A 20,447-nucleotide genomic window follows, 5' to 3' on the forward strand; every position below is an offset into this window, starting at 1 on the left:
ATCCACCATTTGCACCGCTGTGCTGAGGATTCACTGCCAGGTCCATGGGACATTTGGCACTTTGGAATGGTGTCCGAGCAGACTCAAGGAGACATCTAAACTCACAAAAACAGAATGGATCATCATAGTGACTATAACAGTTGGTGTTAGTAATACCTGCTTGAATGCAATTTATAGTAACGTCAGAACCAGAAATCCTATGACTAATTTGATCCAGTTTGCATTTGTTGATGAAGTTTAGTTCGGAGGTAGTAAAGTGCGCTATTACATTTTCTCGGTGATCCAGAATAGTATATGTTTTTGAGGTCGATTGCGACTTCTTCCGTAAACCCTGACATAATCAGAATTCGACAGTCATGTCCGTATTGCTTCATAACACGAAGAAGTTTTCCGATCATCACAAAGTGACTGAGATAAGTGTAATCCGAACTATGATTTACACGCAATCAGACAAGTTTTCATATATACGTATATAATAATAATAATCATAACAACAGAACACCGATTTATAAATAGGAGTAATTGTTTTTAGGGATTTAATATAAAATCAATTTTTATACTCAATTATGTTAATATGTTAACTGTGAAAAAACAATCAAATAAATACCACCCTTAATTTCACGCCTACTCATACTACTTAAATGGCGTGAAGAGGTATTGATGCAAAAGAAATGTTCATGTTAATTTAACTTAACGCGTAAGAATGACTATTTGCATTTGCAATTAATAAAATATTTAATATTAAATATAACTATGAACGCGTGAATAATGTGTACATTTTCCGACAGTATTGATTTGTAAAATAAGCCTTGTACATTTAGTATCAGTTAACGCAATCGAACACGTAAAGTTATTGGTGATATTTGAGCAGCGGAGTACTTCGGATACTTACGACTGAATAATACATTCCATTGATCGAACGTGTCGGTAAATATACGTATGAATTAAACCATAGGCCAGAGAGCTATTGTTTTTATTGGCTATGTCATAAGGTATAAATATGACAAAAACTGGCATGCACCAACGTTTGACGTTTACAATACAAGAATATTTAAACACGTTTCATTAATTCGTTCACAATGTATTATTACATCGTTAATGAGAATCTCAACGCTGTCTATTGGTATCAATAAGAAATGCGAAATCGATTTGTTCTTTGTTAAGTTTCATTTAACTCATGTTTAAAACAACCGTGTCGTTTGTTTTAAAACTGAAACTCGACACTTGGTTGCCTAACAAGGTGCGCACAGTTATTCAATATTACTCGTTTACTTAGTTTCTATTTAACTCGGGTACGAGTGAGACATGCATATTCTTAAATTATACTTGAACGTTATAAAATGGACTTGCCCTCATGGATATATTATTCAACGCTTATCGTATCTGCACTAGGTAATGATATTTTCACAAAATGTGTTATTTGATATATGTTTTTAATTTAAATAATATTAATGACTGTTTATATCACACTCAATAACATTTCTAATTGGTCACTTTTCTCAAAACAAAATCAACGATATCAACACGATAATTTTTCCATATAAATTGGTAATATCTTAAGATTTGTACCAATATTGAATGAAAGAAATGACATAGAATACTTGATCTAAAAAAGTTCACAATTTGAATAAAATATCTTTCATAGCGTTAACAAGCTCCTTGCAAAATACTAGCTGATATTAAATTAGCATTTTTCTGATGTTTTATTTCAAGTTTTTCCTTGTGACATAGTTTTTATAAATCCATTGACCCAGATTCTAACTTTGCCTTTATTTTGTAAACATAAAAATTGTTGACATTGTTTCATGATGATTAAGTCTTAAATATGACTTCGAAAAGAGTAATCAGATTTTTAATTTAGGATTTAGCCTTGTGACCTAGTTAATGACCGTACTTGACCTAAATTCGAACTTGGCAAACCGGTAGATTTGGTAAAGATAATTGTCTTACAAGGTTTCATCAAGATTGAGTCATAAATACTTCTTCTTCAGTCACATTTGCTGAACGATTTGATCTACTGACCTTGTTGTTTGACCTAAATTCAAAGAAAGTACATAATTAACTCTTTTATTAAGTGTCTTCTTTATAGACTACTGGTAATTTAATAGAAGCGACAAATACAATGGGCATATGAATTCAAGAAGAGCAAGCAACAAATCATGCACGAAAACACTCTTCTCATTAATATAATCAAAACAAAGGCAAAAATTTATTTTTTTGGATCATCAGCAAATATCAGCTTAAAATCATTGCGTAATGCAGATACATATTCGTAGCGGGTTTATATTAAAGAACTAAAAATTACTTAACTGTGGGGTTGTGATTTTGTGAGAACGACTGTATGATGTATTTGGTCAGAAAATAGCTGTGTACTCGTTTGTTTCTCTTTTTCTTGTCATTAAACACTGTTTTTTATTTACCATACTATTAATAATAAAGCGGGAGGGAAGCTTTTCTCTTTTTCTTCAATTCTAAGATTAAAATATTTCTTTCACGTCAAAATCGGCAAAAACTATTCGGATTCAATAAAAACGAGCAAGACTGTTTCTATTATTTAACCATTCGACTATGTGTGTCATTTCGTAAAAGAATTGTGCATATTGCATAAAATGTGACTCATTTAAGTACTAACAATTCTGCAACCTATAAAGTGTACGGGTAAATGCATCAGCTATAACGCAATATTAGTTTGAATAATAACTATTTGAACCTATACGTGTGCTATTGAACTACTTTTGAGATTTCCTATAATTGCGCATATTTTATAAAACTAAACCTTTGAGCTTTTTTGTTTTGACAATTATTTAATATGAGTAAAAGAGCGGGCAGAAATGGAGGCTGAAATATTTAAGTGGAATATGTGACTCATTTGCATAACGTCTCTATGATCTATTTAAAACGTTTCATGAAGTGTCATGAAAAGCATTAATATGGCATACATACTAAGTGGGCACAAACGTGCTACGAATAGACATACTTCAACAAAAATGTTGTTTGCATATTGCGTATTCAGGTCAGCCTTCGAAGCCGTCAATATCAGCAAATCCAAGTATTGTTCCCGAAGGTCAGACGGTGACCTTGTCATGCATCAGTTCGGATGGTAACCCTGTCCTCCATGCATGGAGGCGCAATGGTGAAGAGGTAACAGCCGGTACGCCTACCAATACAAGCAAAACTCTGGTAATTACGAATGTAAGCAGAGCGGATGCAAACAGTTCGTTTACATGTACGTCAACTGACCAAAATAACCAAACATCGGAAAAGAGTGCCGAGTATAACATATTTGTTGCGTGTAAGTATTTTATGTTGTAAATACCATTGTTGTTATGTTTGTATAACTCTCATACACAACTCCCTCGACTATTACTGGTTTTTTAATTAACGAATTTAGTTAATTCGCGATACATGACAGCTTATGACGCTGTTTATAAATGGTTGATGAACTCGAACACATACACTTTAAACAACAGCTATGAGAAGCTGGGTTTTATATTTTCGTATGATTAGTTTTTCATCAATTGACAAATGAAGCCTTATGCATGCTTTTGACTGTCTGCTCGGTTTGATAAGTAGATTGATATGTTGAAAAACTATGTATTTATATGTTTATTTTAAGTTATTTATAATACAGTCAAGCTGCATCTCTATAGCACAATACAAAGAATACCACTGGGGGCGACGAGGTGAAAGCGTAGTCCGTTTCTCTACGACGTCGGGTATATGTTTTGCTACAAAACATTGTGTAAAAACACTACTTAATCAGGATAGTTTCATCTTTTCTGGTATTTATGGATTAGAGAACGGAACATACAGTACTGGTAGATACTTATGTTCAATAACAAATGCGCTTAACTTTTACATTTATTTTGAGCTAAATTCGAAATATTTTTATTTGAAGCAATGCATAAGGTGGTTATTCTGTTAAAATAGCCAATTACAGTAACTTAAATAAAATAAAACTAGATGTTACTTTGATTCAGTGTACATTACACATTTTAAAGTACAAAACAGGTTACGAACATATATTTTAATTATTCAAATGCTTTGAAGGAAATTACAAGTCGCGTTATGTAATGGTTCGCACAGAGTATGTATTGTTTGTGAAACGAAGTACAAATATAAAGTATAGGTTACTCAACGAAGTTTCTGTATCCATTTCAGGACATAGCACATGCAGTTTGCAGTTATTGCTGACTGCCATTTTCCAGTGCTATCGCGTTATCGTACTGTCGTCATCGTATTATCACATAGTCGCCATCGTACTATCGCACTGTCGCCATCGTATTGTCGCACATTCATCATCGTATTATCGCACTGTCGCTATCGTACTATCGCATTATCGGATTGTCGCAATTGTACTATCGAACAATCGCATTGTCGGATTGTTGTCATCGTACTATCGCACTGTCGTAATCGTATTATCGCATTGTCGCCATCGCACTATCGCACTGTCGCCATCGTATGGTCGCACTGTCGTCATCGTATTATCGTATTATCGCCATCGTCCTATCGCGTTATCGTACTGCCGTCATCGTATTATCGCATTGTCGCCATCGAACTATCGTATTGTCGGATTGCCGCCATCGTACTATCGCACTGTCGCCATTGTATTGTCGCACTGTCGTCATAGTGTTATCGCATAATCGCATTGTCGCCATCGTACTATCGCACTGTCGCCATCATATTGTCGCACTGTCGTCATCGCATTATCGCATTGTCGCCATCGTACTATCGCGTCATCGTACTGTCGTCATCGTATTATCGCACTTCACATTCAAATTGCTATCTGCAATATAATTGAACTGATTAAAACAGTCTGTTGAAATTGTAACCGGGGCGAATGTGTTTATTATAAATTTTAACGAACCCTCAAAGAAAGAAACAGGGAAACATTGTAACAAAACAAGACATTTTTCACACATAGATTCAACTTCACTTTTATTAATGTCGTATCCTGCAAATCGTGTGAATGTGGAGCCTATTTGGTAAAAACCGGCAAATGACCTCTTCTGGAATCTTAAATTTTACAAGTATGATGCTTATGTAATTGCACGCATGCAAAATAATTTGATTTACAGTCGACTCTCATTATCTTTAAGCTGTAAGGACACACAAAATAGTTGGAGATATCCGGAGTTGGAGATAAACATTCGAGGAAAACCGCAGACGTAAACAAAAAAAGGAAAACCGAAAGTAGCCGCAGTGTAACACGATGTAAATTTACTGGCCGTAATGTACCCAGTAAACAATAACCTGTGACAAATACCCACTGCCACACCTTTACAACAATACATTGATTAGGCAATTGCGGATTTGTGTCATTTTGGTCCTACTATCCACACCAAACGGCCGTTACAGGTAAAATCATGTATACAAACATGAAATTCATCTCAAAATTAGTTGGCGATAACCGATTTTCAAGAAAATCGCTTTGGTATATACAATGTAAAAATCTAAATCTGTATAAGATAAAGAAGGATCGAAGTTGGGACATGGGATTTACTTTGACATAAGCAGATTTTCGAGATAAGCGAGTGGTAGATTACAAGAATCGACTGTTATTTGATAAAGAGTACCGTATGATAAAAATATATCGTCGGTCTCTATCCAAAGATCGTATAAGGGATCGTCGCAAACTGAAGATACGTCATTTTTTATTGACACCGACGACATTAGGCTTTCGAGTGTACATTGAAGGGAAGGGTCTAGACTCTCGTTTATACTTTGACATTTCACAACGTCTGCCAAGTTAAAATGTCGTCTTATAGATGGAATTTTAATTTCGTTCGTTTGCTTTGGCCTAGTCGTGAATTTAATTATATACTAATAATATGCATTACCATGTCGACTGTGCTGTTTGTATCATGTTGTACCGTTGTTAATACCTCCTCCTCAAATGAAACATCCAGTCACTCCATGACTCTGTATTTAAAACAAACACATTTATGTCAAGAATATTTATCTATCGCAGATTTATCGAGTAACAGTTTTATCAAATTGCAGCTTGAAATATGAATATGTTCTTTTAGACATCATAATCGCTTGAAAATAGTGTGATAAATAGAAAAATTGCTTATGATGACGAATGTCTACGTTTGTCACAAGTTTTCAAAGTCCGTCTGCTACAAGACGCAAAAGATACATCTGCAGGGTCATAAGATTTAAATACCATGATAATATATATAGTTCCGCCCCCTTCACACGCTTATGGAAATCATAACATACACTGCAAAGTACAGAAAATATAGATCAAGTAAAAGATGGTGCATAACAACGTCGTTTCAGCAAAGTCCCCCAACAAAGTATTCAATTTGCGACATTCTCTTCTTACACGAACGTATTAATTCCAACACAACCGTATGACTTTCGCCTTTGAGAGATAACCAATACGTCTTCTGGGAGAAACGCATTCACGCTAAAGCGTTGTCGTAGCGAGGCATATGCGTATACTGACTGTCAGACACATGATCATGCCTAATAATACTATTCAGCCTTTATTTTTGATACATGGATCACCCTACACATTTCTAAACACACCAGTGGCTTAACGATACATAGATCAATATGGAAATTGTAAAATCGTGTCAATAAAACACAGTTGTAAACCTTAATTGCATTTGTTAAATTGTCATATTTCATGTTTAACCGCATAAACCAAACACATGTTGGAACATAATTTGAATTAACAGACCTATGCAATGTCATTGTGCTTAAATTCAGAGTTTTGTTATTAAAAAAGCATATTACCTATTTAACACCCAATATTTCCACCAATCTGTACTTCGATTGATACAATGTTTCGTAGTAAAACATATACCCGACGTTGTAGAGAAACGGACTACGCTTTGACCTCGTCAGCCCCCAGTGAATACTGAGAGCCTGTAGCTATCTTCTGGAGCATATGTTATCATGTGTACATGCTCTTTTTTTAAACAGATGGACCAGACAGTCGTGTAAGCTTTTATCCTCAGAACGACTATTATGTCCTGAACGAAAACACCAAATTAGACGACATAGCATGTATTGCAACATGTAACCCAAGCTGCACATTTGAATGGAAGAACAGTGCGCAAGCCGGCGTGACTGAAAAAAGCGTTTTGAGTATAGGGGTCGTGGACAGACGTGGCGCTGGAAATTTCACATGCACCGCAACAAACCCTGTAACAAAGGTCAGAAGCAGTAGCAGTCACATAACAATCCATGTGAGATGTGAGTATAATACACACAGGGCTGTGTTGATATTGTAAACATAATATTAATTAATGAGTTAACAGTTATGCAATTGGTTTAATGTTTCCGTTTATATTACTAAACATTTTGAATCTTTGGACATTCTATGATTATAGTGATGAACAACAGTCTGCCCTGCGATCATTTTCGGGCTAATTGTCGGGTTCATCATAGTTCTAATGTTATTTAATTGTTTTATTTTTTTTTATTTTTAAGATGGGCCAGATAAAGCGTTACTGAATGCATCAAAAGAATTAGCGGTAACAGAAGGGCAACGTGTGTCCATCACGTGCTCAGTTGATTGTTGGTCCACGTGCCCTGTTAAATGGTCTTCCAGTACCACTAGCAATCTCGAAAACAACAAAGGAGACCTTGTCATAGAGAACGTTAACAGAACGATGTCAGGGTTGTACACATGCAGCGCTTATAATAACGCAACTGGTCGTACCGTGCAAAACTCTACGCAAATTTTTGTTCATTGTAAGTTTATAGATAAACGTTTTATTTCAGTCCTATAAAAACAAATACGGATCTGCTTCCTCCGTACCCAGTCAAATATCATTAAACGCATCGTGAGTGTAGGAGATTAGTATTACGGAGGAATATTTCTTATATTTTAAAACATGTAAATCATAATGGAAAAAATTAACCAAACGCATAACAGTTCCAGCCAAATGCCTTTATACATGTAAATTAAAATGTATAATATATTTGCATTGCTATCAATTCGCAGTAACCCAAGTATTATAATGTGTGCGTGTGTGTGTTTGCTATGTGTTTCTTTCCATTTACTGTTTGATAATTAAGCTTAATTATTAATTAATAATTATTTATTAAGTACTTATTAATTTTTTATTATGAGTTAATTAATTAATTAATTAATTATTAATTATAAATCAATAAAGTAAGTAATTATTAATTATTAAGTACTAAATAATTATACAACTAATTGTATATATTGAGAACTGGTCGTACCGTGCAAAACTTTACGCAAATTTTTGTTCATTGTAAGTTTATAGATAAACGTTTTATTTCAGTCCTATAAAACAAATACGGATCTGCTTCCTCCGTACCCAGTCAAATATCATTAAACGCATCGTGAGTGTAGGAGATTAGTATTACGGAAGAGTATTTCTTATATTTTAATACACGTAAATCATAATGAAAAATTTAACCAAACACATAACAGTTCCAGCCAAATTCCTTTATACATGTAAATTAAAATGTATAATATATTTGCATTGCTATCAATTCGCAGTGACCCAAGTATTATAATGTGTGCTTGTGTGTGTTTGCTATGTGTTTCTATCCATTTACTGTTTGATAATTCAGCTTAATTATTAATTAATATTATTAGTTAATTAATTAATTAATTATTAATTAATTATTAATAAAGTAAGTTATTATAAATTATTAAGTACTAAAAAATTATACAACTAATTTTATATATTGAGAATGCAATACTGCTCCAGCAGCTGAAGTTTCCCTTCTTCATAAAGAATAATTATAAGGAATGTCAAATAATAATTAATCCTCTGATTGTTATATTTTTATTTACGTTTCTGTATGGATTCTTTATCAAAACTATGGAAAAAACGGTTAACTACATTTTTACGTCTTTTAATAACACATTTCATATCATTAAGTAAAGGTTTATAAACGTCAAATGACGTTATATATGATTACAACATTAACGACGTTTTATCACATGCCAAACCCCGTTTGTTTCCCATGTAATATAACCATTACGAATATTTTTATCTTGCACATGTGTAATATACTTTTAAGCGTTTTCATTGGCTTAGTTTTCGTTCAATTGACCAATCGCATTTTGTTATTTTGCTGAAATGACGTTGCCACGTCAAATGACGTCACGAAATGTAAACGACGTTCGGGATTTATAATTATGTTTGCGTAAATATTTATTTAATTAGCTCATTTAAAAGTATGTGATAAAAAAAGATCTGACACTCGTTGTCATTTCATACCATATTTTATTAAACTCGTCCAGGAAATTCGTTAGCAAGCTCGCCAAAGCCTCGCTTACGAACAAAATTCCTGAACTCATTTAATAAAATATGGTATATATGACAACTTGTGCCAGATCCTATATATATATAATATGGCGCCCATAAACGTAAAAATAAGCCAAAAATGAAATGACGTTCATACTGACATTTTACAGTTCACTATATGATGTCAAAATAGTGCTTAATGTGCCATATACATAACATAAATTGATATTTAACAATAAAACAATAGAACATCATATATTCTTATAAATTTCCCTGAACTGTTTAGCATTAATTAAATTAAATTAACTATTTATATCTACATCTACGAACAGGTTATACTTAAATAAAGATATATATTACATTAAGTACTGTTCATTCATATTCATTTATGTAAATGATTACTATAAAAGGTTTACAACACATTGTTTTATCTAAATAATTTCTTGTAGTAGAACCTCAAGTTGATTCTTTTAAGGCGGCCGTTTGGAGACTTTGTTTGAAACTTCTTTTATCCAATCCAACTCCTTAATCTGTCTTTAATAGCGGGAACTGTCACGTTTTTGTCTTAGAACTGATGTCAAACTTTTCTTGGTCAGCACTGTTGAAATGTTCCGAGATTGGTTTATTTCTCCCGCGTCGCACGGCATCCTCATCTCCATTGGTCCGTTCCTTCAACGTACTGCTGGTATCCCCTGTGTATACCATCTCCTGGCATTAATAACAATATATCCCATACACTATGTTGTAAATGTTACAGTTTTGAATTGCGGCTTCATCTGGAATTTCGCTTCGGAAGCATGATGTAGTTCTCATAATCTGCCCGAAGCCGATCTTGCGTTCGCTCGTAAATGTTCGGATATTGACGCGGGAATATATTGTCACTCAAAAAATAAAAAGAGGAATTTGCATCTGGTTAAATCTATGTTACAAGACCACATCTAGCATTGAAAGTGTGGCTATTGCTATAAGGAATACTGATTGTGTATGTGTTAACTTTATTTTTTTAAATATTTTACGAAATATTCGTTGATTTTGAGTGTTAATGGTGCTTTAAGCTATCCAGTCGGAATAATTCATGTCCAACAAATATATTCGGACATCCTCTTTAATTGATATTTATGTTAAGTTCTTTTTTGTGATTTTGGTATTTGTTTTCGTCAGAACATATTCTTCTTAAACATACTCCGCGCCCATAGGGTATTGCCTTTTTGACATGTATTTGATGGTCTGAGGCATATTGGACATAATGCAACTTATCAGTTGGTTTTGAGTATAAATCAGTTTCTATTATATCAGCTTCTAGTTAAATCGTTGTGTCTAAGATGTTTGTTGATTGTTGACTCACCATTATTAAAGGGCATTGTAGTGATCATAACAATACTGGCATGATGATGCAATCGGAGTTTCATCCTTCTTCTATGCTTAGCAATACGTTTACATTATTAAATTTATTCCATTGGTTCAATGCGGGAACATTTTAAACTGATATAACGATCTGAATCAGTAGAATGCTACACATTAATTTATAGTATAATGCACACTTGTTTTTGTAAAAAACATGTAAATATCCTGCATACAATTTAACAGATCCCCCTGCTGTCACTATGACTCTAACTCCGGCTAATCCGATAGAAGGCCAACCGTTGGATGTAGTCTGTAATGCAAGTGGAATTCCGGCGAAGTATGTATTCACAATGACTCATACATTGGGTGGCGTAAATATACCGAATAGTCATATCAGAAACGACAAAACACCCACATCTGCACCAGAGAAAAGAATCCATATACCACGAGCGGTCCTTCAAGACATGGGAACCTATATGTGCTATGTACACAACCGCATTTCGGACCAAAAGGGAAATTTGCACAAAAGTGCAGCACTAGAAGTCAGAGTCTCAGGTGATTTTTCGGTACCTTCAAACATGTAAACTAGTATATTATTGAATTTCAATGGATACATATAGATCATAAGATAAATAAAATGATCATCATTTAATGAATATGACATAAATGAAAGCTTTTTATCAGTTCGTTCTGCACAATCACAACGCGTTTTATTGGCCTTGCTTCATTTGCATTAATTTTCACAGTTTATACAATTCGATTTAAATTTCAACAAACACAAACATTAAGACAAATCAATCCGACTGATTACAAAACACGTTTACATAATTTTCCTTTCCCATATGTTGCTTTCCCTGTTATAGTTAAACCTTCGTTGCTGAGTGAAACCCGGTCATTTGTTACCTCAACTGGAAAAAATGTAACCATCAAATTGCCCATTTACTCACTGCCGTCCGTCAACGCAGCCTGGTTTGAGACGCCAAGAGGATTAAACCTGAGTCACCCTACAGCTAATTATTTTATTGAAATCTTACATGAACCAGTTGTTGCCACGTTTTATGGAACTATTGTGGACATGTCTGCTTCGGTGTTGACGTTAATTATATATTCCGTACAAGAGGAGGACTATGGTGACTACAAAGTTTGGCTCAGAAATGCTGTTAACGTCACGCAATATACCATAACTCTTACTAAAGAAACGTCGGGTAATTTTAAGTTGATATATATTTAATTTTGCTGACATGCTTTTTTCATTGGTTCTCGGAAATGATATGCATTATTTTATTCGCAATTGTTTTCGATACTTAAGTGTTCAGTGCCTTTTTGTATAAGAAATTCGTCAAGCGTATCTATAACGTGCGATGTTACTCGGTGTTACAGTGTCATGCGCAACATTGTTGTGGTTGTATTTTCAGCAAGCAGTTTGTCCTTGGCTGCAGTACTTGGTGGATGTTTAGGAGGATTGGTGGTTCTGGTTGTGATTTGTGTGGTCGTTAAATGCATGTGCTGTAAAAGAAGAGGTATGTTAACACGATTCATGTTTAATTTTACATATTGACCGTGCTCTGTTTTAAGGAGGCTTAATGCATGTGCGTAAAGTGCTGTCCCAGATTTGCCTGTGAAGTCTGCACAGGCTAATCAGGGACGACACTTTCCGCTATGATGGTATTTTTCGTTTACAGAAAGTCTCTTAGCAAAAATCCAGTTAAGGCAGAAAGTGTCGTCCCTGACTAGCCTGTGCGGAGTGCACATGCTAATATGGGACGACACGTTTCGCAAACGCATTTAACCGCCTTTTAAAATCAGGTATGTGCATAGTGTATAGAATTATTAAGTTGAGTTTTCATAATCGCCTTAGCTGATAAAGATACAGATACGCTGTATAGTGTAATGGTAGATTGTTGTACCTATTTCCACAATAAAAATACGGGTAAACATAGTTAAGATAATGTGATAATGTTTACACGTTTTTACATTACTCAATTTCTTCTACAAATATGACATTAATACAAACACAAAGCGTGATTTGTGTTTAACAAAGGAATATTACATGTTGCAATGAAGGTAAACTCAAAACTTCTATATAGGTTGCTAACCTTAACTATCTCAAAGGTAAGCATGTAACGGACATAAACAATATGATTTAAAGTATAAAGTCATTAACAATTTATCGATTAATGTATACAAACGTATGTTCACGAGTCTCGCATATTTCGTCGTATAAAAATTAGAACTAAAAACTTGCAATCGATTTATCATTGCTGCATAACAAACTACTATGCACGTTTACAAGAACATTTCAAATAACATCGAAAATACAGTTTAACCACATTAAAATAGGTATCGTATTCTAGTCAAAAACTCATTCATGTACATATATTCTGTGCTGCCACTTATACTTTTTTCCGTGTATATGTGTTTACATGACGAAATATTGATCTTATCCAAACCATGTATTATTTAACATATATTATACTTTAGCGGATTGATATTACCTTATTAGTAAACTAGCATCGCTAGTGTGCTTATGATTCCAATCTTGCAAGATATGACAATGAATGACGATGTTCAATAATATAAAACTAATATGCTGATATCATTTGTTCAATATAATTTAAAACTTAGTTAAGTGGAATGCATGTATATTGCAATAAGTAATGCATAGGTTGATCATCTTTGTATTTTTTGTTTCAGAACCAGAACCTGAGCCGTAAGTAAAATATCCTAACATAAAGATAACAAGCAAAAACATGCTACTCATATACTTTATACAAACATGTTTCTCTAATACTTCATACAAACATGTTACTCTAATACTTCATACAAGCATGTTACTCTAATACTTCATACAAACATGTTACTCTTATACTTCATACAAAAATGTTACTCTTATACTTCATACAAACATGTTACTCTTATACTTCATACAAACATGTTACTCTAATACTTCATACAAATATGTTACTCTTATACTTTATACAAACATGTAACTCGTATACTTCATACAAACATGTTACTCTAATACTTCATACAAACATGCTACTCTAATACTTCATACAAACATGTTACTTTTATACTTCATACAAACATGTTACTCTTATTCTTCATACAAACATGCTACTCTAATACTTCATACAAACATGTTACTCGAATATTTCATACAAACATGTTACTCTTATACTTTATACAAACATTTTACTCTTATGCTTCATACAAACATGTTACTCTAATACTTCATACAAACATGCTACTCTAATACTTCATACAAACATGTTACTCTTATACTTCATACAAACATGTTACTCTAATACTTCATACAAACATGTTACTCAAATACTTTATACAAACATGTTACTCTTATACTTCATACAAACATGTTACTCTAATACTTCATACAAACATGTTACTCTTATACTTCATACAAACATGTTACTCTTATACGTCATACAAATATGTTTAAAAACAATAAAAATATGATAAGTTAAACCAGTATGTGAAGTATACAAATGTTAGAGCTACCACGGATACCATAGCGAGTTCTTGCCAGCCTTATCACATAATACAAACGATATCGTTAATTTATGTTTAATATTACATTAACATCGACGCATATACAGAAGTTGCCCATTCTGGCAATCTCTTACACATCGCTTTTGATTGATTGATTACAGTTTGTGAATAGCTTATACAACTTAAATCATGTTTATTTGCCTGCTGACTTACAATTATTAATTCATATCGCGGGTATGAGGTAGCAACCGAAGGCGTATCAATGCACAGCATGTGTCAACGTCAAAACCCACTGGCGTTAAAGCAATGAAATAATAGGTTAGGGTCAATACATTTTGACAAAATGATCTCAAAATAATCAGGTATTTCAGTATATATGCTAACTGAAATTAAAATAAAACAACATGCATACCATTAAATTGTCATGGCTTTCGGTTTTCTTATGTCTAAAGGTATAAAACTAAACCCACCACAAAACGGTGTTACGTTATTTTAAAATCCGAAGTATGGTTTATCATATTCTGTGCTCAGCGTTCAATATTCAGCCAATTTTGTCAAACCACCTTTCCAAATCAACAGCGTTAACATTCAATATTGATTAAGACGACAGCAAGTTATATCTTTGAGCAATCCTATTGAGAACACTTCTCCACAGTACATCGTCGACAGTTTTGCATTTTTAGGAGCATTCTTCTGTGTTCACCCCACCTGCTTTTCGACTGTGTGTAACCTTGGCGTTGTGTGTCTGTTGTTGTTGTTACCTTTTGAATTTGTTTCTGCTAGGGATTAAGAGGACACTACCCAAGACGACCATGGTAGATATGCTTATAAATAGTGCCTGTAGCATCCCCAGTAAACCACGTCTTTAACCTATGGAATTAAGTGCAATCAAATATTGCTCTGAAATGTTAATTTCTTTACCCAATAGCTACACAGCTATCCGAACATATCACGAGCAAAATTACTCAAAGTTTATTAATATGAAAATAATTAAAGCATTAAATGACACAAAGTATGCTTTATTTCGGGGCATTACCGTTTACTTGTTTTCTTTGTACAGTTAGAAAAAAATTCTACCACTTAACAGAACAAAAATGATGACGAGGTCATATCCTGAAAGGAAACAAATATACTTAATAGAATATATATATTTTCAGGGATGATAACGAACCTCAACGTGATCAAACGATTGAACGTACGTAACACACATGTTTTGACACAAATATTGTAATCTACGTTTTGAAATAACATTTAAATTAAAACGTTTTAACGAAATGAAAAGTGAAAATGGCTATGTGCAAACAGCATAAAACCAGAACAGCCGTTGAGTAACTCGCAGTCTGTTAATGTTTTATGTTGTTTGCTGCTCATCAGTATCTAAGGTTTGGAGATAAACCATAAAAACTTAAATCTTGTAAGTACAGTTTAAATTAAATATAACTTTCTAAGGGACTACAAATGCGGGAAAATACTAAGTGGTAAAGTGTGAACAAGTTTAAACGAAATGAAAATCAAGTTTTCTGTAATAAGATGCGCAACATGACCATTTGATGTTTTATATTTCAGCACGGCACATACAAATAGTTGGATCATTAGACCCGTAAGAAAATTCCTTTAAAGAATATAAAAACAATTTAAATAATTACCGGCATCCGTGTTTCATTTTATTCAGTTATATTGTTAAATTGATTTTTATTTATTTCAATTATAATTTATTGAATATCGTAGCCATTTTAAATTAAGTTGGTTCCACTGTATGAAAATATGTAGGTTAAAATCTATTTAAACATCAGAGCTTGCTTTGAACAGGTAACAAGCGTCCTTGACATGTTCAGTACGTGTTTGTTGTACATAGACCGAGGTACACGTAGCGGGCATATGGTGATGTTTCACAAAATGTTCAATCTCTTATTTTCACGTTGACCTTTGAACGACAAGCATATTTTATAATACATTTTAGCATCAAGTCACATTGAAAATTGGAATCACATGCAGTCTCTGAAATACAAGCGCGTGTGTGTAGTTTTTCAAATTATAGCAGAATTCTTTGGGTTTAAAAACGCACACATTTGTTTTTGCTATTCAACCTTTACATTCGCTTTCATCTTATTAAATGTTAATTATCACTTAAATGAGTCATGACCGAATATATAAAGCCACGGGCCAATATTTTGCACTTGACCATGGAGAAAGCGTAAGAGATGTTAAAATGCCATGTTTAAATCACGTCTCCTCTCTCCCTGCCGTGTCGTATTTGATATACCACTATCTTATCTTTATCGCTTTGTCTCTCTTAAAATGCAACACATTTTCTCGACATTTACGAAATCTAGCATACAATTTATGCAATGAAGCCGGTGTTTTCTTTTTAATTGTTTTTTGTTATGCCTTCTACTTGTACTTGTACCTTACACTTGCAATAATCACCTTTGTTACTAAGAAGACTTTCAGTTGGTTACATGTTATAGATATCCTTTATGGAAAGTTATCTGATAAAGAGGTTCTGAAATGATAGAGGGGCACTAACGCACGATTTCGAGCCCTGGTGGATTTATTGAATCTTACACGAGTATTTATTGAAGTCGAAAAAATGTATTAGTAAGCGAGCATTCAGTTTCAATAATCATGGTATGAAATGATAACGTGTCAGATCTTTTCATCGCATGCCTTTAAAATGGCAAACAAAAATTAAGTGTAACGAAAAAGTCATAATAAAACCGGAAATCTGTTTACGTTGCGTGATGTTATACTAGATTGGTCACCTCCCCTTATCTTTCGCTACTCTCTATATAGGGATCGGTACAAGCTAATTTTACCGGTCCAAAATTGCACCGGTTATTTTTAGAAACATATCAGGGGAAATAATCCGTGTACCGTTTCCGGTTTATTTTCCCGAACTTTTTGACAGCTGACAGGTAAGAATGAAAGCTCATTCTAGTCAAATAAGATTCATAATACATATGCAACTTGAGTACTACATGATACATAAAATCCTCGCGTTACTTAAAAGTGGAAATTCTTGATTTGTGAGCATGTGAATTTTTGTATTTGATCTAGTTAACAACGGAATGATAGAGATATTAAAAAAAATAATCCGGGGAATGCCGCGCGCGAACCATAACATTGTAACGTCACGTCACGAACTGCGCTACCGATTGGTCTTCGCGTTATCCAATTAAAATCGCCGATACATTAGCCTGTACCTGTTGTATATTATAGTCAACGAAGTCAACGGTTATATTCAACGGGGGACCAGTTAAATGTTATACTTGACCTGGCAACGTCATTTTAGCAAAATTACGTAACGAGATTGGTCAGCAAAACACAACGTATCGAATGGAAACGCTAAATACCAAATTATACACGGTTAAGATAAAAACTGTCGTAATGGTTATATAACATAACAACCAAGGTTGCATGTGATAAAACAATTTTCTTAATCGATGCGTACCGGCAAACGCAGAAATTGTGGCGTTCAAGCCGGTTTGACAACGGTTATGAACGTCTTAAAGCAACAGTTCCGGGCTCTGGTGTGATAGCCACATGATTCGTTAATTAAAAGCATTGCATCGTTTACTTGTTATTACTCGTGCAATCTTAATTAGACCTTATAATGTATACTTTAAGGAATGATGACCTTGCTCAGACTAGGGAAAAACGTCCTGTTCATTCACGTACGTATGCGTTTATATCTAACAGTCCGTGCAGAGTTGTATCTGTAATCTATGAGCAATACAATGTAGTAATTTAACAGTTTGTAAAGCAGTAATTTTAAGAACAACTATATGTACGCCTTAAAAAAACACTGTTTAATGTGAACAACAATATAACTATTTTGTATGTGAAAAAAAGAATGTAAATGACTGAACAAAATAATGTGATTGGTTACTGCCTCTTTACGAGTAAAGTGTATATTTAAACAAATGCTGCTCAATTATTTTATAGGTGACACAGTCTATCCAGAGAACCCGTGGTGAGGCAGTTCTATGTCTTTATGTCTAACTGGTCAATAATTGATATGAAAATAACCGATATTTTACATTGTTAAATAAGCAAGAATGATAATGTATCAAGAACATTTTTGTGCTTCGTATGTCAAATGCATCACCTTAAGCAGATTGTATGAATTCGGCAATATTTGTAATTGATGTACGCGTTTAATAGTCATCGCGTATTTCCCCGTGTCTATGTATGCCCTTTTCGTTTGATCTATGTCACACATTTTACCGTACAATAATGCATAAGTTAATAAACATGTACATTTAGAGGCATAAACTTTATTTATACAAAAACACGTTCAATGTTCGCACAGGTGGTTCAGGTCGTCTCTTCTTGGAATCCATCCGATGAGAAATAACTTGCATAGTAAGTCGTACAAACTCGTAATTGGTTTATAAAGGGTGTATAATTTATTTGGTAATATTTTCGACATTGCATGGGGACTCCAATCATTCAAGACAACACATAAGGATGTATTATTCCCACTCATGTCATATCTAGAATAATTGAAGAAAAGTGGCGTAAAGCGAACTTGCACAGTTGGTGAAGACACGTACTGGAAATATCACTTCGTTTCTAAAACAATAATTGGTACAAAGATACAAACATGAAACATTTGCAACACTTATAAACAATTGTTCTGATTTGATCGTACTGGTTTGAATTCAGTGCAGGATATCAAGATCTTTTTTCCTGTATTCCTTTATTCATGTGTTTTGTATGTTGGTCCTGATGCTTAACGTTGTGCTGTTACAGCAAATAATCTCCGGGCGTCTCACAGATCGAGCGACATGGGCAGAGAAAGATATAAAAATCCCAATTAAACCAAGAATTGTAAGTCATTGATTGTGTTCTTTGTATATTTCTTTCTTTCAATAATGCTTTTTATTTAGTAGTCAATCGTTGTTCGTGCAAACAACTGCAAATTACAGAACGTATCTTCATTATGGATTCAAATCGCTGGCTGTTTTGTGACTTTGTACATCTAACCAGATGTGTATTTCCTTTGACACCTGTACATAGGAACTTCCGTATGTAAGTTCTGTAAAAAATGTTGACAACTACATATTTTAGACATTCGCTAAAATCGCACATCAAGATTATCATTGTGTGCTCTTTGTGTGATGTAAATGCCTAATTAGACCTCATGATGTAAACTATATTAAATAGTATTATATAAGTATTATTTTCAAGGACCACAATGGAAATAAGAGTTCGCTCCCTTTTGTGTGCTATCCTTGATACTGTGTTGCGTGACATGGTTAATACTCATGTTTGTATTTTTATGTATTATTTTATGAATGCAACATGTTTGTTAATTGTTGATCGGGCTACCAAAAGTACAAAGGGTAACTGTTTTTCTCTGTTTCTGTCTTTATCACAGTTGAACAAATTTACGTGGATATCGGATCGTTCATCGAGATGTCCACAACATCGACAGCGTTATTAGAGGCCGGGTCCAAGAATATCTACAGTAGTGTGGACTACATGAAATGTCATGCATATGTGATTATTATTACTACCAGTGTTATTTTGGAACATAAAAACCTTATGAGGACTTTAATCGACATAGTAATAACCTGCGAGTTTGTTACAATATATATATATAGTGTGTTACAATATTTTTTATCACATGCTTTTAAATGAGCAAATTAAATAAATTTTTACGCAAAAATAATTATCAATCCCGAATGTTGTTTACAATTCGTGACGACATTTGGCGTTGCAACGTCATTTCGGCAATATAACAACATGCGATCGGTCAATCGAACGAAAACTAAGCCGATGAAAACGCTTAAAAAGTATATTACACATGTGTAAGATAAAAATATTTGTAATGGTCATATTACATGGGAAACAGGGAATGGCATGTGATAAATTTACTTGATTACAGATAATGTAAGATCAAAACATATTTGAAATTTCGTGGTTTAAAAAAATACTTTTTTCGTGGAAACACAAAGTCGTGAATTTTTGATTTTGTAACAAAAAATAAAGAATTTGAGTCGGTCATTTCCCGATGTGTTTGTTTTAAATTCGTATATCAGTCAACAAACGAAATCATTGATTCCGATATGTTCCGATGTATTCTGATCTGTTTGTCGAAAATTCGTGGATAAGTTAATCAAACGAAATCATTGATTCCGATGTGTTCCGATGTGTTTGTTTTAAATTTGTGGATCAGTCAACAAACGAAATCAAATCAAAATTAATGTCCCACTAATAATACTGATTGTACAGTTTACGAATACCGTATACTAATGTAAATATATTTCTTAAGAAAGAACACTGTATATTTTAAACTCAGCTAACATGCGAAATCTCCTATAATAAAATTGGAAATAAAGT

At 33.6% G+C, this 20,447-nt stretch overlaps 1 protein-coding gene across 1 annotated transcript; it reads left to right on the forward strand.

The window, feature by feature from the left end:
• The first annotated feature begins 1,298 nt into the window (after positions 1-1,298).
• Positions 1,299-20,114, forward strand: LOC127873584 (hemicentin-1-like). Its single transcript, XM_052417456.1, has 15 exons — positions 1,299-1,392; positions 3,014-3,292; positions 6,937-7,209; positions 7,447-7,710; positions 10,833-11,144; positions 11,453-11,794; positions 12,005-12,109; positions 13,284-13,299; positions 15,257-15,294; positions 15,666-15,699; positions 17,727-17,773; positions 18,045-18,072; positions 18,412-18,464; positions 18,855-18,932; positions 19,483-20,114. Exons 1-14 carry the CDS (start codon positions 1,341-1,343, stop codon positions 18,920-18,922), a joined length of 1,911 nt encoding a protein of 636 aa, XP_052273416.1. The 5' UTR covers positions 1,299-1,340; the 3' UTR covers positions 18,923-18,932; positions 19,483-20,114.
• The last annotated feature ends 333 nt before the right edge of the window (positions 20,115-20,447 follow it).

Source organism: Dreissena polymorpha, chromosome 3 (genome assembly GCF_020536995.1).
Source record: "Dreissena polymorpha isolate Duluth1 chromosome 3, UMN_Dpol_1.0, whole genome shotgun sequence".
NCBI lineage: Eukaryota > Metazoa > Mollusca > Bivalvia > Myida > Dreissenidae > Dreissena > Dreissena polymorpha.

Coding starts and splice junctions, on each gene's coding strand:
- LOC127873584 (XM_052417456.1), top strand. CDS start 1,341: ATGGACTTGCCCTCATGGATATATTATTCAACGCTTATCGTATCTGCA. Junction 7,711..10,832: donor TACGCAAATTTTTGTTCATT/GTAAGTTTATAG, acceptor ACAATTTAACAG/ATCCCCCTGCTGTCACTATG. Junction 18,073..18,411: donor GTCTATCCAGAGAACCCGTG/GTGAGGCAGTTC, acceptor ATGTTCGCACAG/GTGGTTCAGGTCGTCTCTTC.